At 40.8% G+C, this 15,601-nt stretch overlaps 2 protein-coding genes across 2 annotated transcripts in view; both read left to right on the top strand.

Moving 5' to 3' along the window:
• Nucleotides 1–14: 14 nt before the first annotated feature.
• On the top strand, nucleotides 15–3,390 carry glod4 (glyoxalase domain containing 4). The gene is made up of 9 exons (XM_026924604.3): nucleotides 15–244; nucleotides 387–436; nucleotides 735–855; nucleotides 1,038–1,182; nucleotides 1,439–1,575; nucleotides 2,030–2,116; nucleotides 2,243–2,356; nucleotides 2,925–3,011; nucleotides 3,110–3,390. The coding sequence occupies exons 1-9, from the start codon at nucleotides 152–154 to the stop codon at nucleotides 3,173–3,175; spliced, it is 900 nt and encodes a 299-aa protein (XP_026780405.2). The 5' UTR covers nucleotides 15–151; the 3' UTR covers nucleotides 3,176–3,390.
• Nucleotides 3,391–6,470: 3,080 nt separating this feature from the next.
• LOC113532842 (bridge-like lipid transfer protein family member 2) overlaps nucleotides 6,471–15,601 on the top strand; it is a 29,465-nt gene continuing 20,334 nt past the window's right edge. Inside the window, exons 1-11 of the mRNA XM_053239617.1 lie at nucleotides 6,471–6,624; nucleotides 10,033–10,197; nucleotides 11,055–11,181; nucleotides 11,682–11,731; nucleotides 13,454–13,595; nucleotides 13,688–13,806; nucleotides 14,079–14,139; nucleotides 14,387–14,576; nucleotides 15,082–15,196; nucleotides 15,268–15,392; nucleotides 15,500–15,567. Of these exons, the coding sequence (XP_053095592.1) occupies nucleotides 10,130–10,197; nucleotides 11,055–11,181; nucleotides 11,682–11,731; nucleotides 13,454–13,595; nucleotides 13,688–13,806; nucleotides 14,079–14,139; nucleotides 14,387–14,576; nucleotides 15,082–15,196; nucleotides 15,268–15,392; nucleotides 15,500–15,567 (1,065 nt within the window). The 5' untranslated portion in view covers nucleotides 6,471–6,624; nucleotides 10,033–10,129. The remainder of the gene's footprint in view (nucleotides 6,625–10,032; nucleotides 10,198–11,054; nucleotides 11,182–11,681; nucleotides 11,732–13,453; nucleotides 13,596–13,687; nucleotides 13,807–14,078; nucleotides 14,140–14,386; nucleotides 14,577–15,081; nucleotides 15,197–15,267; nucleotides 15,393–15,499; nucleotides 15,568–15,601) is intronic.

The following is a 15,601-nucleotide window of genomic DNA, read 5'->3' as shown; positions in this document are numbered from 1 at the left end:
AAACTAGACATTCGCACTACGCAGTAAGAAGGAAAAAGAAGAAGGCGGATGTAATCGATCGTCGGGAAGCTGATGGCCAGGCTGATGAATCGAGTAACGCTGAGAGAAGTACTGAAGCGCTACTGAAGCAGTACTGAAGCGGTGAAGTTGAATGATGGCGCTCAGACGGGCTCTGCATTTCGTTTTTAAAGTAGGAGACAGGGGCAAGACAGCTGTCTTTTACAGGGATGTCCTCGGCATGAAGGTAAGTCAGTGTGTTTCTGAAATGTACATGTAAAGTCTGCTGTGCAGTAATATATGCCAAGAGGACTTTATTGCATAGTCACTAAAGAATAAATCTTTAACCATATCAGAAATGATTCAGTTGTCCTGATTCCACTGTGTAGATTTTACGCCATGAGGAGTTTGAAGAGGGCTGTAAGGCAACGTGTAATGGGTGAGTAAAGAGCTGTTATGGCACTGATGACTTGGGTGACACATGCACACTAACAGCACATGATAAGGAAGGAAGGGACCTTTGAACATTATTAACATGCTAACACATTATTGCACATTATTAATCCTGCTTAACTGGACATTATTACCAGAGATTACCATTAACACACCCCGTTTCATAAAAGTTTCGCAATAGGAAGTTCTCAGTGTGCATGATCAAAATGTAACTCTTGCTTACATTAGTTTTCTAAAAAATGTAAAAAAAAAAAAAAAAAGTAACTTAGTTTTCTCCATTCCAGACCTTATGATGGAAAATGGAGTAAAACCATGGTGGGCTTTGGTCCGGAGGATGATCACTTTGTAGCAGAGTTGACATATAATTATGGAGTGGGAGAGTACAAACTTGGCAATGACTTTTTGGTACGTTTATAATCACTCCTACGCTGTATGTAAGAATAGTCATTAATGATACAACTGTATTCTTCCTATAAGTTTTTTTATGAGGGATATGAGTACATACTCTAAACAGAGTAGTCAGAGTAGTATACATTTCCATTTAGCTCAGATATGCATACTGTATAATATCCATTATTTCTGCACAGGGTTTCACCATACAGTCGAGTCAAGCTCTCAGTAATGCCAAGAAGATAGGCTGGCCTGTTACTGAGGTTGGGGAAGCTCTGTATTTGACAGAAGCACCTGGTGGATATCGATTCTACCTGCTCGACAAAGATCAGCCAGACGGCGGTAAGTGTGAGGAGTTCTTATCAGTAACTGGAAATGAACTGCAAAAGTTGTAATCAATTTCTTGAAGTAAGTAACGATGATGGTTCAAGTACAATATTGTCAAAATAGGAGTAGAAAGATGTGGTGTGCATTTTAGTGTTTTCTATTAATGTGATTCATTCAGGATTCATTTTTCCAATTAACCAGTTCTTCTGTTGTTAGCAGCTTCTCTAATGCTAATGTTTCTCTGTGATTTCCTTTCGGGGGTTTGGAAAAGATCCGGTTCAGAAAATCACTTTGGCCGTGTCTGACCTGCAGCGTTCTGTACATTACTGGACCTCGCTGCTGGGGATGAAAGTGATGGAGAAATGTGAGGAGAAGAAAAGTGTCCTGATGGGATTCTCAGACAGTCAGGTTGGATCATAAATACCAGTTTCTTCACGCAGCAAATATCATAACCCTCTGTGTGATTTTCTCATTTATAAAACACACAAGAGACTTAAGACACAACTACGCCCTTTAACTAGTAAATACAAATGTCATGTGGTCAGTGTTTCTGGTTAAATATTAACAAGACATATAAGCATATGCCAGGCCACGAAGAGGGATAGACCCTTTTCCAAAAGATATATGTACTTAGTTGTAGTTATGTAAAAATAAGTGTATTCAAGATTCAAGACATTTTGTATACAGACATTTCCCAAACTAAAAAACTTCAATAAATAGTATGAAACTATAAATAGCTTCAATAAATAGTATGACACTTGGAATTGGAACTCATATGTTGTAACTTTCATGTTGATATTTTCATATAGTAACTCTGTATTGCTTCAAGAATGCCTGATTTTATGCCTGTATTGGTTTCCAGTGTAAACTGGAGCTACAGGATATCAGGGCTCCTGTGGATCATGGAACCGCTTTTGGCAGGATTGCATTCTCTTGCCCACGAGAACAGGTGATATATCAGACTAAGCTGATTTATTAAAGAGAACTAATGTACCTCCTGCCTCAGGTAAAACATTGCTCACTAGTGCTTTATTGCCTTTCTGTCTTTCTGCATCTATCTGTTACATTTCTCCAGTTACCTGATATTGAGGCGCTGATGAAGAAGGAAAACCAGAAGATCCTCACCCCCCTCGTCAGCCTGGACACTCCGGGGAAGGCGACTGTGGAAGTGGTCATTCTGGCTGATCCTGTGAGTGAGTCTTTGCAGACAGACTAAGTGTCCAGTTTAACTGAGAGGATATAAAAAATATTAGTGTTTGTCCACAGAGCAAGCAGGAAAAGAAACAGGCATAAGTGTAAGGCTAGTGAAGCAGTACAAAGCAATTAAAAAAAAAATCAATTGACTTGTTAATTGAATGACTTAGAGCGTAAGTGGACTTAAGTTAATTTAATGCTCACTCTTGTAATTCCAGGCAATACAGCAGACTGAATACTCTATATAAATCCAATACTAAACAAATTACATGTTTAAGTGTGTACTTGGCAACTACATCAACTTGCCTCAGTAACATTTTAAGGTTATTGTGCCCTGAAACAAACTGTAACATGTTTTTGTACACACATGTCCCTGTAGTTAGCTCTTTAGGAGAGAACTCAGCAGATTGGAAGAGAAACGGACACAGCATCCTCCTCGTAACTCAAAAGGCAGTGCCATTCACGGACCCTGTCCATAACTAATGCTACTTTCTGCCTTTTCAGTAAAGTACTGTATAAATTAAATTGTATAACACATAAACAACATCTTCTGTTTCATATAGGACGGACATGAGATCTGCTTTGTGGGAGATGAAGCTTTCCGCCAGCTGTCTGCCTTTGACCCCAGTGGAAATGAATTGCTGGATAAGGTACTCTGTCCTTTATTAAATCTTCAGCTTCAGAGAGGATGCATGTGGTTTATTTATAATGTCTGTGCTTTTTATCATATGATTTGTTTCTTTCCCAGGCCATGGCTGCTGATAAGAGCGACGAATGGTTTGCGAAACACAAAAAGCAGAAGGCGTCAGCATGAAGTCTTTCAAAGTCTTCTGATCTCTGCAGAAAAGCCAAAATAGCAAAATGACCGTTTATTATGTCTTTGATTTCATTGTTGCAATATCTGTTTGTCTGGCTTTATATGTTTGTGTTGATTAGAAGCAGCATATGTCCACACAGAGATTTCTGTTTGATTTGTATTTGTGCATAAAATTATACTGGAAGCATTAAAAATATAAGTGCTAAAAGCTCGCGATACTTGTTCTTCTGGCTTTAATTATTTTGTTTGGATACTGATGATAAATTCTAAAGAGTAACCATTGTGAGAGTAAGCGGAAGCTTTAATATACACTCAGTTGCCACTTTATTAGGTACACCAACCTTGTAACTACACTCACTGGCATTTTATAAGGTAAGCTATTCATGCTGGTTTGCAGTTACTCCGACATGGTTTTGTGTGTGTGTGTGTGTGTGTGTGTGTGTCCGCGCATGTATCAGGCACAGCAGTTTTGCACAGTTTTTAACAGTGTGTTAGACTCTCCTACTTGTATACCTCATATATATGTATTATTCATCCTCCAACCTTTACTGGTGGACTGTTCTCCACACAGCAGCCACACTCAGGGAAAAAAAAAACAGTATGCACACAGAATATTTATATCAAATTCAGAAAGTAAGATGCAAAATTACAAAACTGATATCATTCTGATTGTTTTACTAATAATATCTTATACATGTTGCTCGCTTGCTGTTAAATTCTCAAATCTGATTGGTCAGAAGGTGGTGATCAATTTTCTGTAACAGCAACTCTGACCAGAGTGGCAGTTGAGATCACAGGTTTATATTAACACACTGATTCTAATACATTAGTGTTTTTGTAGTAACAGCTAATTCACAGGGACTTGTATGGGGGATGCGCCACATAATATATCGCTAATATTAAACAGCCATTTAACAAAGGAAAACCTGTCACTGTTGATATGGTGATATTGATATTATCTGTAAGGAGATGTTTTGTGTAGAAGGAGTCTCCAGTGTCAGTGCTTTGTAACAGTCAGTTTTCAGTCTACAGGACAAAGGAAAAAAGAGTGGCAGGTGAAATGACTGTTTACAGATATTAGAACAAAAGTGATTATAGGAACATGTCCTGTGGACGTTTCACAACTTTACTGATGTGCCATTCATGAATAATTTAAAAAATATATAATTGTTGGCAAATTACTGTGAATACTTTGGGAGGTGCCGTTATTGTTTAATAGTGAATTTTCGGGTGGTAAATTAACTCCACTTCATGCTGAGCCTCATCACACGTTATTTTCCTACAACAGCATGCCACAAAGTATTTTATTCTTTAGTTAACAAACACTGTTTGGCCATTTTTGTTACTTGTGATAGGAACATTAAATGTGATACACACACTAAATGTCTTTTGGTTTAAATGTTATTGTCCTCTTTATTTTTCCTGCACTCAGATGTATATACACTATATGGCCAAAAGTTTGTGGACACCTAACCAGAACACTCATTTGTGCTGTTTGAACATCCCGTTCCAAATTTATTCCCCTTTACTGTTATAATAAGTTCCACTCTTCTGGGAAGGCTTTCCACAAGATTCTGAAGCGTGGCTCTGGGGATTTGTCTTCATTCAGCCACACGAGCATTAGTGAGGTCAGGCGCTGATGTTGGTGAGGAGGTCTGGGGTGCAGTCAGTGTTCCAGTTCATCCCAAAGGTGTTCAGTGGGGTTGAGGTCAGGGCTCTGTGCAGGACACTCGAGTTCTTCCACTCCAACCTTCTCAGACCACGTCTTCATGGAGCTCGCTTTGTGCACAGGGGCTTCACCATGCTGGAACAGGTTTGGTTACATGGACTGTAATGTTACAGTGTACAAAGTTATCTTATACAGTTGTGTGCTTCTAACTTGGTGGTAATAGTTTGAAGAAGGCTCACATACGAGTCTGAAGGTCAGGTGTCCACAAACTTTTGACCATGTTGTGTGTTTGATTTCATTCTTTCATCTGATGTTAAGTGATTTTGTATATACATTATCACCCCTGCTGAAAAAAACAAGAGAAACCCTCATAGAATTTGTAATGGTTTTAATGGAAACTCTAATGGTCCCTGTGGGTCTCTACTGATAATTTGTTGCCTTCTATTGGTGGCATGTTGTGACTAATGGATGCCATTAAGGACCAGTAATGGTAATGGTTTTAATGATTAGCCGATGGTTTGTAATGGTACTTGTAGTGAAAACTATGATTTCTGTGATGGTTTCTATTGTTTGTTTTTTTTCTTTTCTTTTTCAGCAGGGACTACTTTCAGGTATTTTAAGACTTAATTTATTACATATTTTCCTTTAGGACTGACAGGACTGTTGTTTTGAAACAGCAGGAGGAGCAGAGGAGCAGCAGGAGCAGGAGGATGAGCAGCAGCAGAGAAGCAGGAGGAACAGGAGGAGCAGGAGGAGCAGTAGGAACAGGAGGAGCAGGAGGAGGCGCAGAGGAGCAGCAGGAGGAGCAGGAAGAGGAGCAGCAGGAACAGGAGGAGCAGCAGGAGCAGGAGGAGGAGCAGAGGAGCAGGAAGAGGAGCAGCAGGAGGAGCAGGAAGAGGAGCAGCAGGAACAGGAGGAGCAGCAGGAGCAGGAGGAGGAGCAGAGGAGCAGGAAGAGGAGCAGCAGGAACAGGAGGAGCAGCAGGAGCAGGAGGAGGAGCAGAGGAGCAGCAGGAGGAGCAGGAAGAGGAGCAGCAGGAACAGGAGGAGCAGCAGGAACAGGAGGAGGAGCAAAGGAGCAGCAGGAACAGGAGGAGCAGGAAGAGGAGGAGCAGGAGGAGGAGCAGAGGAGCAGCGGGAGGAGCAGGAACAGGAGCAGCAGGAGGGGGAGCAGAGGAGCAGCAGGAGGAGCAGGAAGAGGAGCAGCAGGAACAGGAGGAGCAGCAGGAACAGGAGGAGGAGCAAAGGAGCAGCAGGAACAGGAGGAGCAGGAAGAGGAGGAGCAGGAGGAGGAGCAGCAGGAACAGGAGGAGGAGCAAAGGAGCAGCAGGAACAGGAGGAGCAGGAAGAGGAGGAGCAGGAGGAGGAGCAGAGGAGCAGCGGGAGGAGCAGGAACAGGAGCAGCAGGAACAGGAGGAGGAGCAACAGGAGCAGCAAGAGCAGGAGGAGCAGCAGAAGGAGCAGCAGCAGCAGGAGGAGCAGCAGCAGGAGCAGCAGCAGGAGGAAGAGTAGCAGGAGGAGGAGCAGCAGCAGCAGAGGAGGAGGAGCAGAGGAGCAGCAGCAGGAGCAGCAGGAGGAGGAGCAGGAAGATCAGCAGCAGCAGAGGAGGAGGAGCAGGAGGATCAGCAGCAGCAGAGGAGGAGGAGCAGAGGAGCAGCAGCAGGAGCAGCAGCAGGAGGAGCAGGAGGAGGATCAGCAGCAGCAGAGGAGGAGGAGCAGAAGGGAACTGAGCGGAACTGAGCGCATTAGCGCTTTCACACACGACTCTTGGCTATAATGTAAGTGTTACTCAGCCAAGAAAGCTCACATTTCTTCGTTTCTTCTTCAGGCACAACGAGAAGCGTTTTCACGCCGTGTAACTTTGGTTTGTGCGCAGTGGCAAAGAAATGCCGAGGAACTGTAATCATGTGTAAAGCTCGAGCTAGCGCAGCTAACTAGCACAAAGCTGTCAAAACTCTGTAGTGGGCTAGAGTTACCCAAACAAACAGCTAGCGTAGTTTAGCTTAGCTTAGCATAGCATAGCTTAGCTCGGAAAATAAGCTTGCAAGACTCACTGTCCGCCGGTTACTCTGCAAATTATTCGTCATTAGTTGGCAGTAAACTCAGAATACAGATAAAGGTTTTCGTTTTATTCAGCTAAAAGTAGAATTTCGTCCTTCCCCGCTAGCAGTTTAGCTAATGACTCGGTGGTGGAAACCTGTAGCTCTGCAGCTATACTGTACACTTCAGGTACCTTATGGAGGTCCGCAATAAGGGCTTGATGAAAGGTAGCTTTTAGCTAACAGTGGCTAATAACAGTATTACTGATCTCTTTCTGAAGGTTAGCCATGTCCTGGGCGTCTCTGTGATGTAGTGATGCAGAATAGAGCTGTGATGAGGAATGAATTGAGTGATGTGTTGTGTTGTTGTATTGTACAGGTGATTCACTCTCAGTGTTGTGTTGTGTTGTGTTTTGTTGTACAGGTGTTTAACTCTCAGTGATGTGTTGTGTTGTGTTGTACAGGTATTTAACTCTCAGTGATGTGTTGTGTTGTTGTATTGTACAGGTGTTTCACTCTCAGTGATGTGTTGTGTTGTGTTTTGTTGTACAGGTGTTTAACTCTCAGTGATGTGTTGTGTTGTGTTGTACAAGTGTTTAACTCTCAGTGATGTGTTGTGTTGTGTTGTACAGGTATTTAACTCTCAGTGATGTGTTGTGTTGTGTTGTACAGGTGTTTAACTCTCAGTGATGTGTTGTGTTGTGTTGTACAGGTGTTTAACTCTCAGTGATGTGATGTGTTGTACAGGTGTTTAACTCTCAGTGATGTGTTGTGTTGTGTTGTACAGGTATTTAACTCTCAGTGATGTGTTGTGTTGTACAGGTGTTTAACTCTCAGTGTTGTGTTGTACAGGTGTTTAACTCTCAGTGTTGTGTTGTACAGGTGTTTAACTCTCAGTGTTGTGTTGTGTTGTGTTGTACAGGTATTTAACTCTCAGTGTTGTGTTGTGTTGTGTTGTACAGGTGTTTAACTCTCAGTGATGTGTTGTGTTGTGTTGTACAGGTGCTTAACTCTCAGTGTTGTGTTGTGTTGTACAGGTGCTTAACTCTCAGTGTTGTGTTGTGTTGTACAGGTGTTTAACTCTCAGTGATGTGTTGTGTTGTACAGGTATTTAACTCTCAGTGATGTGTTGTGTTGTGTTGTACAAGTGTTTAACTCTCAGTGATGTGTTGTGTTGTGTTGTACAGGTGTTTAAATCTCAGTGATGTGTTGTGTTGTGTTGTACAGGTGTTTAACTCTCAGTGATGTGTTGTGTTGTACAGGTGTTTAACTCTCAGTGATGTGTTGTGTTGTGTTGTACAGGTGTTTAACTCTCAGTGATGTGTTGTGTTGTACAGGTGTTTAACTCTCAGTGATGTGTTGTGTTGTGTTGTACAAGTATTTAACTCTCAGTGATGTGTTGTGTTTTGTTGTACAGGTGTTTAACTCTCAGTGATGTGTTGTGTTGTGTTGTACAAGTGTTTAACTCTCAGTGATGTGTTGTGTTGTGTTGTACAGGTATTTAACTCTCAGTGATGTGATGTGTTGTACAGGTGTTTAACTCTCAGTGATGTGTTGTGTTGTACAGGTGTTTAACTCTCAGTGATGTGATGTGTTGTACAGGTGTTTAACTCTCAGTGATGTGATGTGTTGTACAGGTGTTTAACTCTCAGTGATGTGTTGTGTTGTGTTGTACAGGTGTTTAACTCTCAGTGATGTGTTGTGTTGTGTTGTACAAGTGTTTAACTCTCAGTGATGTGATGTGTTGTACAGGTGTTTAACTCTCAGTGTTGTGTTGTGTTGTACAGGTGTTTAACTCTCAGTGATGTGATGTGTTGTACAGGTGTTTAACTCTCAGTGATGTGTTGTGTTGTAGAGGTGTTTAACTCTCAGTGATGTGATGTGTTGTACAGGTGTTTAACTCTCAGTGATGTGTTGTGTTGTGTTGTACAAGTGTTTAACTCTCAGTGATGTGTTGTGTTGTGTTGTACAGGTGTTTAACTCTCAGTGATGTGTTGTGTTGTACAGGTGTTTAACTCTCAGTGATGTGTTGTGTTGTGTTGTACAGGTGTTTAACTCTCAGTGATGTGTTGTGTTGTGTTGTACAGGTGTTTAACTCTCAGTGATGTGTTGTGTTGTGTTGTACAGGTGTTTAACTCTCAGTGATGTGTTGTGTTGTGTTGTACAGGTGTTTCACTCTCAGTGATGTGTTGTGTTGTGTTGTACAGGTGTTTCACTCTCAGTGATGTGTTGTGTTGTGTTGTACAGGTGTTTCACTCTCAGTGATGTGTTGTGTTGTGTTGTACAGGTGTTTCACTCTCAGTGATGTGTTGTGTTGTGTTGTACAGGTGTTTCACTCTCAGTGATGTGTTGTGTTGTGTTGTACAGGTGTTTAACTCTCAGTGATGTGATGTGTTGTACAGGTGTTTAACTCTCAGTGTTGTGTTGTGTTGTACAGGTGTTTAACTCTCAGTGATGTGATGTGTTGTACAGGTGTTTAACTCTCAGTGATGTGTTGTGTTGTAGAGGTGTTTAACTCTCAGTGATGTGATGTGTTGTACAGGTGTTTAACTCTCAGTGATGTGTTGTGTTGTGTTGTACAAGTGTTTAACTCTCAGTGATGTGTTGTGTTGTGTTGTACAGGTGTTTAACTCTCAGTGATGTGTTGTGTTGTACAGGTGTTTAACTCTCAGTGATGTGTTGTGTTGTGTTGTACAGGTGTTTAACTCTCAGTGATGTGTTGTGTTGTGTTGTACAGGTATTTAACTCTCAGTGTTGTGTTGTGTTGTGTTGTACAGGTGTTTCACTCTCAGTGATGTGATGTGTTGTACAGGTGTTTCACTCTCAGTGATGTGTTGTGTTGTGTTGTACAGGTGTTTAACTCTCAGTGTTGTGTTGTGTTGTACAGGTGTTTAACTCTCAGTGATGTGATGTGTTGTACAGGTGTTTAACTCTCAGTGTTGTGTTGTGTTGTGTTGTACAGGTGTTTCACTCTCAGTGATGTGATGTGTTGTACAGGTGTTTCACTCTCAGTGATGTGTTGTGTTGTGTTGTACAGGTGTTTAACTCTCAGTGTTGTGTTGTGTTGTACAGGTGTTTAACTCTCAGTGATGTGATGTGTTGTACAGGTGTTTAACTCTCAGTGATGTGTTGTGTTGTGTTGTACAGGTGTTTCACTCTCAGTGATCTGCTGGCCGTTACTGAATGATGCCCCAGAGAGCCAGTGCTGAGCTGCTGGATTTGACCCTTGCTCCCGTGCAGCACCATGGCCACTCTGCTCATCGCCCTTCTGCTCTTTCTGGCTGGGGGAGCTCTGTGCGTCCTGATTTGCAGGTGATCTTCTTGTTTATTAGAAGTGTCACTGACACACACTCACTGATGCTCATTAGGGCATTGTGTAGTTATTGCAGATACAGTCTGCTGATGTTCACATTTCACCCAACACGCCTTTTCCTGTACATGACTATCGTGTGACCATGTTACTGAGTAACACTGTTGCATCAGCCATGCAGCGTTTCAGCAGAGCTTTCTACACTCATTCTGTATAATAATTGTTCTCTGTCTGTTTGATTATTTAGTTTGCATGCTTCTGGAATTGAGTAATTAATAATAATTTATATTCATATTATACATTTTTTCACTTTTACATTTTTTATTATTATACTTTTATTCTATACACTTGGAAATGTTTTATTATGTATGTTTTTATTTTACGTATTGTTTTTCTTCTTTCTGTCACTGCTGTTATTTGTTATATTTTTATTATTTGCCTATTTTACCTATTTGCCTAAATTTCATTTTTTTTTGACTACTTTTTCTTTCTTTATTTCTTTTTTTACTTAACACTGTAAAGCACTTTGAGCTGTATGGAAGGTAAAGTTTATTTTTAATTAACTGTAAATAACAAAATAGACCAAAGGAGTGAATATTATTTTTATAATGATGTAAGGATTTTTTTTTTTTTTTTTTTAGGAATATAGGCGTGTAAATTTACTATTTCATTATTTGAGCTGATGATGTGTGTGTACATTTCAGCATGACTTACTTCTTCAAGTTTTTCAACTTTCAAACCTGTTATATTTGCAGGATCAGTCATCAGGTGTTTGGATAGGTCCTTGTATAATTAAAGCATTAGTGTGCAACAGAATAACTTGCCCTAACATTTGCTTTTTCTCTTTGCTTGCTTTCAGATGGCTCTTATGCAGGCTGGCGGTGCAATTCTTTCACCGCGTCCTAAAAGCTGAGTTGAAAATTAAATCACTGGGCCTCTTTTCACTCCGAGGAATCAGTGTACAGTTCTTGTCTCAGCATACACTGGTGGGTGAGCTTTCTGACGTTTCATTGTGTTTTCATCAGTTTCACACATGAAGCCAAAATGCCTTTTCTAATGGTCTCACAGTCCTAAAGATGCTGACATTTATTTGAGTTCAGAACAGAAGCTGCTTTCTTCTATCCACCAAGCAAGGGTTAATTAAGATTCATTTCTCATTGCCTGAAGACATCCAGTTAGGGTTTACAAGCAGTACAATGGTTTAACGTTAGTTTTAAAAAGGCCATTATTTGGTACCAAAAAGAAGCAAGCTTAGAGACTTTACAAGCTCATGTGACATTTCCAGTCGGTCTGCTAGCTAACAGCTGTTAGAAATACCTGTAGTTTAGTTTATTATAGCTTTTGTAGCAACTGATGGAAGGTTCTAGAGAAATCTGCTTTAAAAAAAAATCTCAAATTAGTTTGGCTCATATGGGTAAGACTTAGCATGACATTTGGTAACTTGGTTCAGGTCTTCTTAGTCACCTTATGTCTGTTTGTCTTGTAGGAAATAGACAGAATATGGATTTCGAGCAAGTTATTCAACCAGGACATGCCGTAAGTATTGAACTTAAGCAACCTGCATGAACTTAGATGTTTTAAACTACTAACAGCACGGAAATGCCACAGCACTGTTCAATTCTCGAATCTGATTGGCCAGAAGCTGTTGATAATGTTCTGTAACAGGAGCTCTGAGTGTAGTGCTGTATGCAAAGCACAGGTTTATTTTAATGCGCACCTTCTGATAGGTTATTGTTTCTATAGCAACAGCTGAGTCTCATGGACTACTGCTGATACTGTATGTAATCTAAGACCAGTAATAGAAAACACTCACTAGGTTTTTAGCCACAAGAGAGTCTTCAGGATAGAGGACTTTGTACTTTTTGTTTCACAATATAACAGGAACTAACATGTTTTGCAGATGTTGTGCAACAGAAATGCAACTATAAACTGTTAAAGAAGTACAATGTGTGTAATTAATAAAAATTTGTAACCACTTGCAAATTGCTGTGGATTTAGAGGAATAAAACACTTCAGGATGTGGAGTTATAGGAAAGTAAACAACTTCGGGGAGGAAACAGTATCTCAGCTGGCTGCATCACGCCATCCTGTTGTTGAATATTTTCCTTTGAGAGCACACTTCCAAGTGTTTTATTCCTTAATCCTAATGAGGTAATCTCAGTAGACACTTGTGTTTATCCACTTGTCCAGTAGTAACTTTGGAAGACTGAATTTGTGGTATATTGTTAAAAATGATAAAAGAATTGTTTCTTGAACTGTGTAACTGAAAGAATTAATAGACATATAATACCCATTAGAGGTTGACGGAGCGATCAGCCTGGCCAATTAATTAGACAATTGAGATAATTAACAATATCAAGGCTTTTAAGGTGATTGGAATCAGCCGAACAGCCTGCAAGCATGGCTGATTAATAGAAGTGCTCAGGCTCCCCCTTTCGTTTGCCCTGGCCATCACATACTGTCTTCAAACTCAATAAACCACCTCAGAGAAAACACTGGCACTGATAAGGCTGAATTCCTCAAAGAGTTCATTTAATTAAGTTAATTGTATTAAATACTGTTTACTCTAGCCTCTGTATCATTTGTTTGATTCCTGTCACTTAGTGAGAAAACATGATTCTAAGCTAAGATTGCTAACAACACAAACGTGACAAAAGCATACTGCTTCGCAGACTGCGTGCTGCATACCACATCACTTTCAGAACACGTATTGCAGATCACTGTAGGCTAGGGCTGAATGTCAACATCGACATCGAATGTCCTGCACGTACAGTAGTCGCATCGCAAAGGCTGCGTAGTCAAATTGATCAGTAACCTTATGCTAATAGATTTTTTTTCTTTTTCATAGAAGATGAAAACTAGCAATGTTGAAGAGAAAATATTTCTTCTGTGTAAAACTGAATTTAACTGAAATTTTACTGAATTTCTTCTAATTTAATGAGCTTATTGATGTGCTTATCATGTGTTCTGAATGGCCGACCATAATCGTTCAGTTCGTGCTGATTAATTCCTTCACAAAAAAAAAAAAACATTCAGGTGTTGCTGGTGCCTAATAGATGTTTAGTGCAGCAGAATGTTCAGAAGATGTATGGTATTTTCGTTATTTTGTTATTATATTGTTCTGTTGTATCTGGGAGAAAATTGCCATCATATCGGCCATCTGCCTCCTTACTCAGTAGTTATTGGCATCAGCATCGGCCACTGAAAACTCCATATTGGTTGACCACTAATACTCACGTGTGGTTGCTTGTCCTCCAGGAGATACTTGGCACTGTGTGTGGGTGAGACTCGGGTACGGATTGACCTGCAGGAGCCTCTCAGGCCACAAGTGACCCAGAATCATGATGGAAATCCCAGCAGGTCACTGCTTAGTCCTTCATGGCTGCGCTTTCTGTGCCAGGTGGGCTTCTGAAAGTCAGGACACACAAGCTTATCTCTGAGTCTCTGTGTGATCTGTTGGCATTACAGCTTTCTCCTCTTTTTCCTTGGCAGCTGCTGTCACTCCACGTTGGCTCCGTGAATGTGATGGTTCTGAACCTGCTGCTGCCGGAGTCCCTCTGGCACATGACGAGCACAGCTATCACTCTACTGCTCGATCACCAGTGCAAGAGGTACAAAATATGTCTTGCTTCACATTATTTTAGGGAAAACTCTAGTGTTTTTATGTAGATCCCATGTAATCCCACTATCCATTATCACCCTGAATTGGAAGTGTTCCTTGCTGAGTCTGTTTCTCGTGTCATCTCAGGGAGTTTTCCTTGCCACTGCCATACATGACGATTAGATTGAAAAAAATGCAGGAGTAGTCCTTTAACGTCCAAACCTAATTTTTGGAACTGACTAAAGACTTGTGCTAAGTTGAGAGGTCATTCTGTCTTTTTAGGTTGGCCTGGGACTTTACTGTGGGACAGATCAGCAGTAAAGTTTTAAAAAGCAGCAGGCTGGTATGTGCTATGTGTTATATTCTTTACTAATTTGTTAGAGCTTGTTCTTTGCCACAGATTAACCTTATGTCTGATTTAAAGTTCATTTCAAATGCTGTTTTCATTTTAGCTTTATTCTATATACAACGAATGTGACCCTTTGTGTCTAGTTAATTTCTTGTATAAATGGCACTGCTAACAGTGTGTGCTTTAAATTTATGTCCTCAGTCATATGAAGCTGTGTATTGGGTCTGTCCCCTGTCTGCAGGACACGTGTCTGGCGGAGGTGTCTCTGGGCCTGGCTGTGAGTGGCGATGTGAGCCTGCCTGACTTGCGCCCGGGCCAGCTGGCGCTCAGCGTGAGGACCCTGTTGGCAGAGCTGCACGAGGGACTCTTCCACTCTCACCTGCTGCTTCCGAGAACAACCTGTACTCCACCGACCGACACTTCTTCACCAGGTGAGGATACACCAAGGACATGGACTTACGCCAGGGCTATTCAGCTTCACTTAATTATATGTGGACACGGACGATGTAAAAATCTCCCACCAAACATAAATCTTACAAGTATTCACAACAAAATGCTACTATGAATGTTGACATTGTAAGTTTACTTAAGTGAATGTTAGGTGGATCAATGTTATGACATTTAAGTGACAGTTGATGTTGGTTTTTATGTTAACTTATATGTATATATATAGACTATACAGTTTGCTGTCTATATACTTTATATTTACAGCAAACTGTATAATCTGTGTTTGCTTATTTGCTTTTATCCTCAGTATACTAATTGTAGTATTACTAATTAACTGGCACATGGCTACACTTATTAAAATTATAAACTGCTCATATTTGCCACACAGATCTCTACTTGAAAGGACTTTGCTAATGTTTTATGACAATACATGAGCCAAATAAAAGCCATTTTATTCATTTATTTATTTTGATCTCCCGGAACATGCAGAAGATCAGTATATCCAGATGGAAGCAGTAGAGAGGATTCACCAGATGATTCCCCAGAAGGTCAATGTGGAGTTTGAGAACACTAACATTACCCTCTCTATGCACAGCCAGAAGCGGTGAGTGAACAGTATTATTTTTTGTGGATTTGTTTTATTTGATTTCTTGCTGACCCTCTTTGGTTTTTAAGGCACCTGAACTGGACACTGAAGTCTTTAAAGCTTGACTACGACTGTGATGAGGAGCAGCCTCCCCTGAAAGGGTTCGTTCCTGAACTCAAATTCCCCCACAGCTGCTTAGAGCTCCTGCTGGAGGGTGAGCAGGGATGAGACACACACACACACACACACACACACACACAGCTATCTGTTTAACATTGTGAGGTGCTACCTTTTTATCCTGTTCTCTTTTTCTCTCCGTAGATGGCCTTCTTCTCTCACAAAGCCGGCAACGGATTATATGTCTCACCTCACTAAAAACTGTGCTGCAGGTAAGCTGATGATTACAGGCTCATGATTATCTTA

Source organism: Pangasianodon hypophthalmus, chromosome 14 (genome assembly GCF_027358585.1).
Source record: "Pangasianodon hypophthalmus isolate fPanHyp1 chromosome 14, fPanHyp1.pri, whole genome shotgun sequence".
Classification (NCBI taxonomy): Eukaryota; Metazoa; Chordata; class Actinopteri; order Siluriformes; family Pangasiidae; genus Pangasianodon; species Pangasianodon hypophthalmus.
The sequence above is the reverse complement of the archived record's forward strand: the minus strand, read 5'-3'. Positions and strand labels throughout refer to the sequence as shown.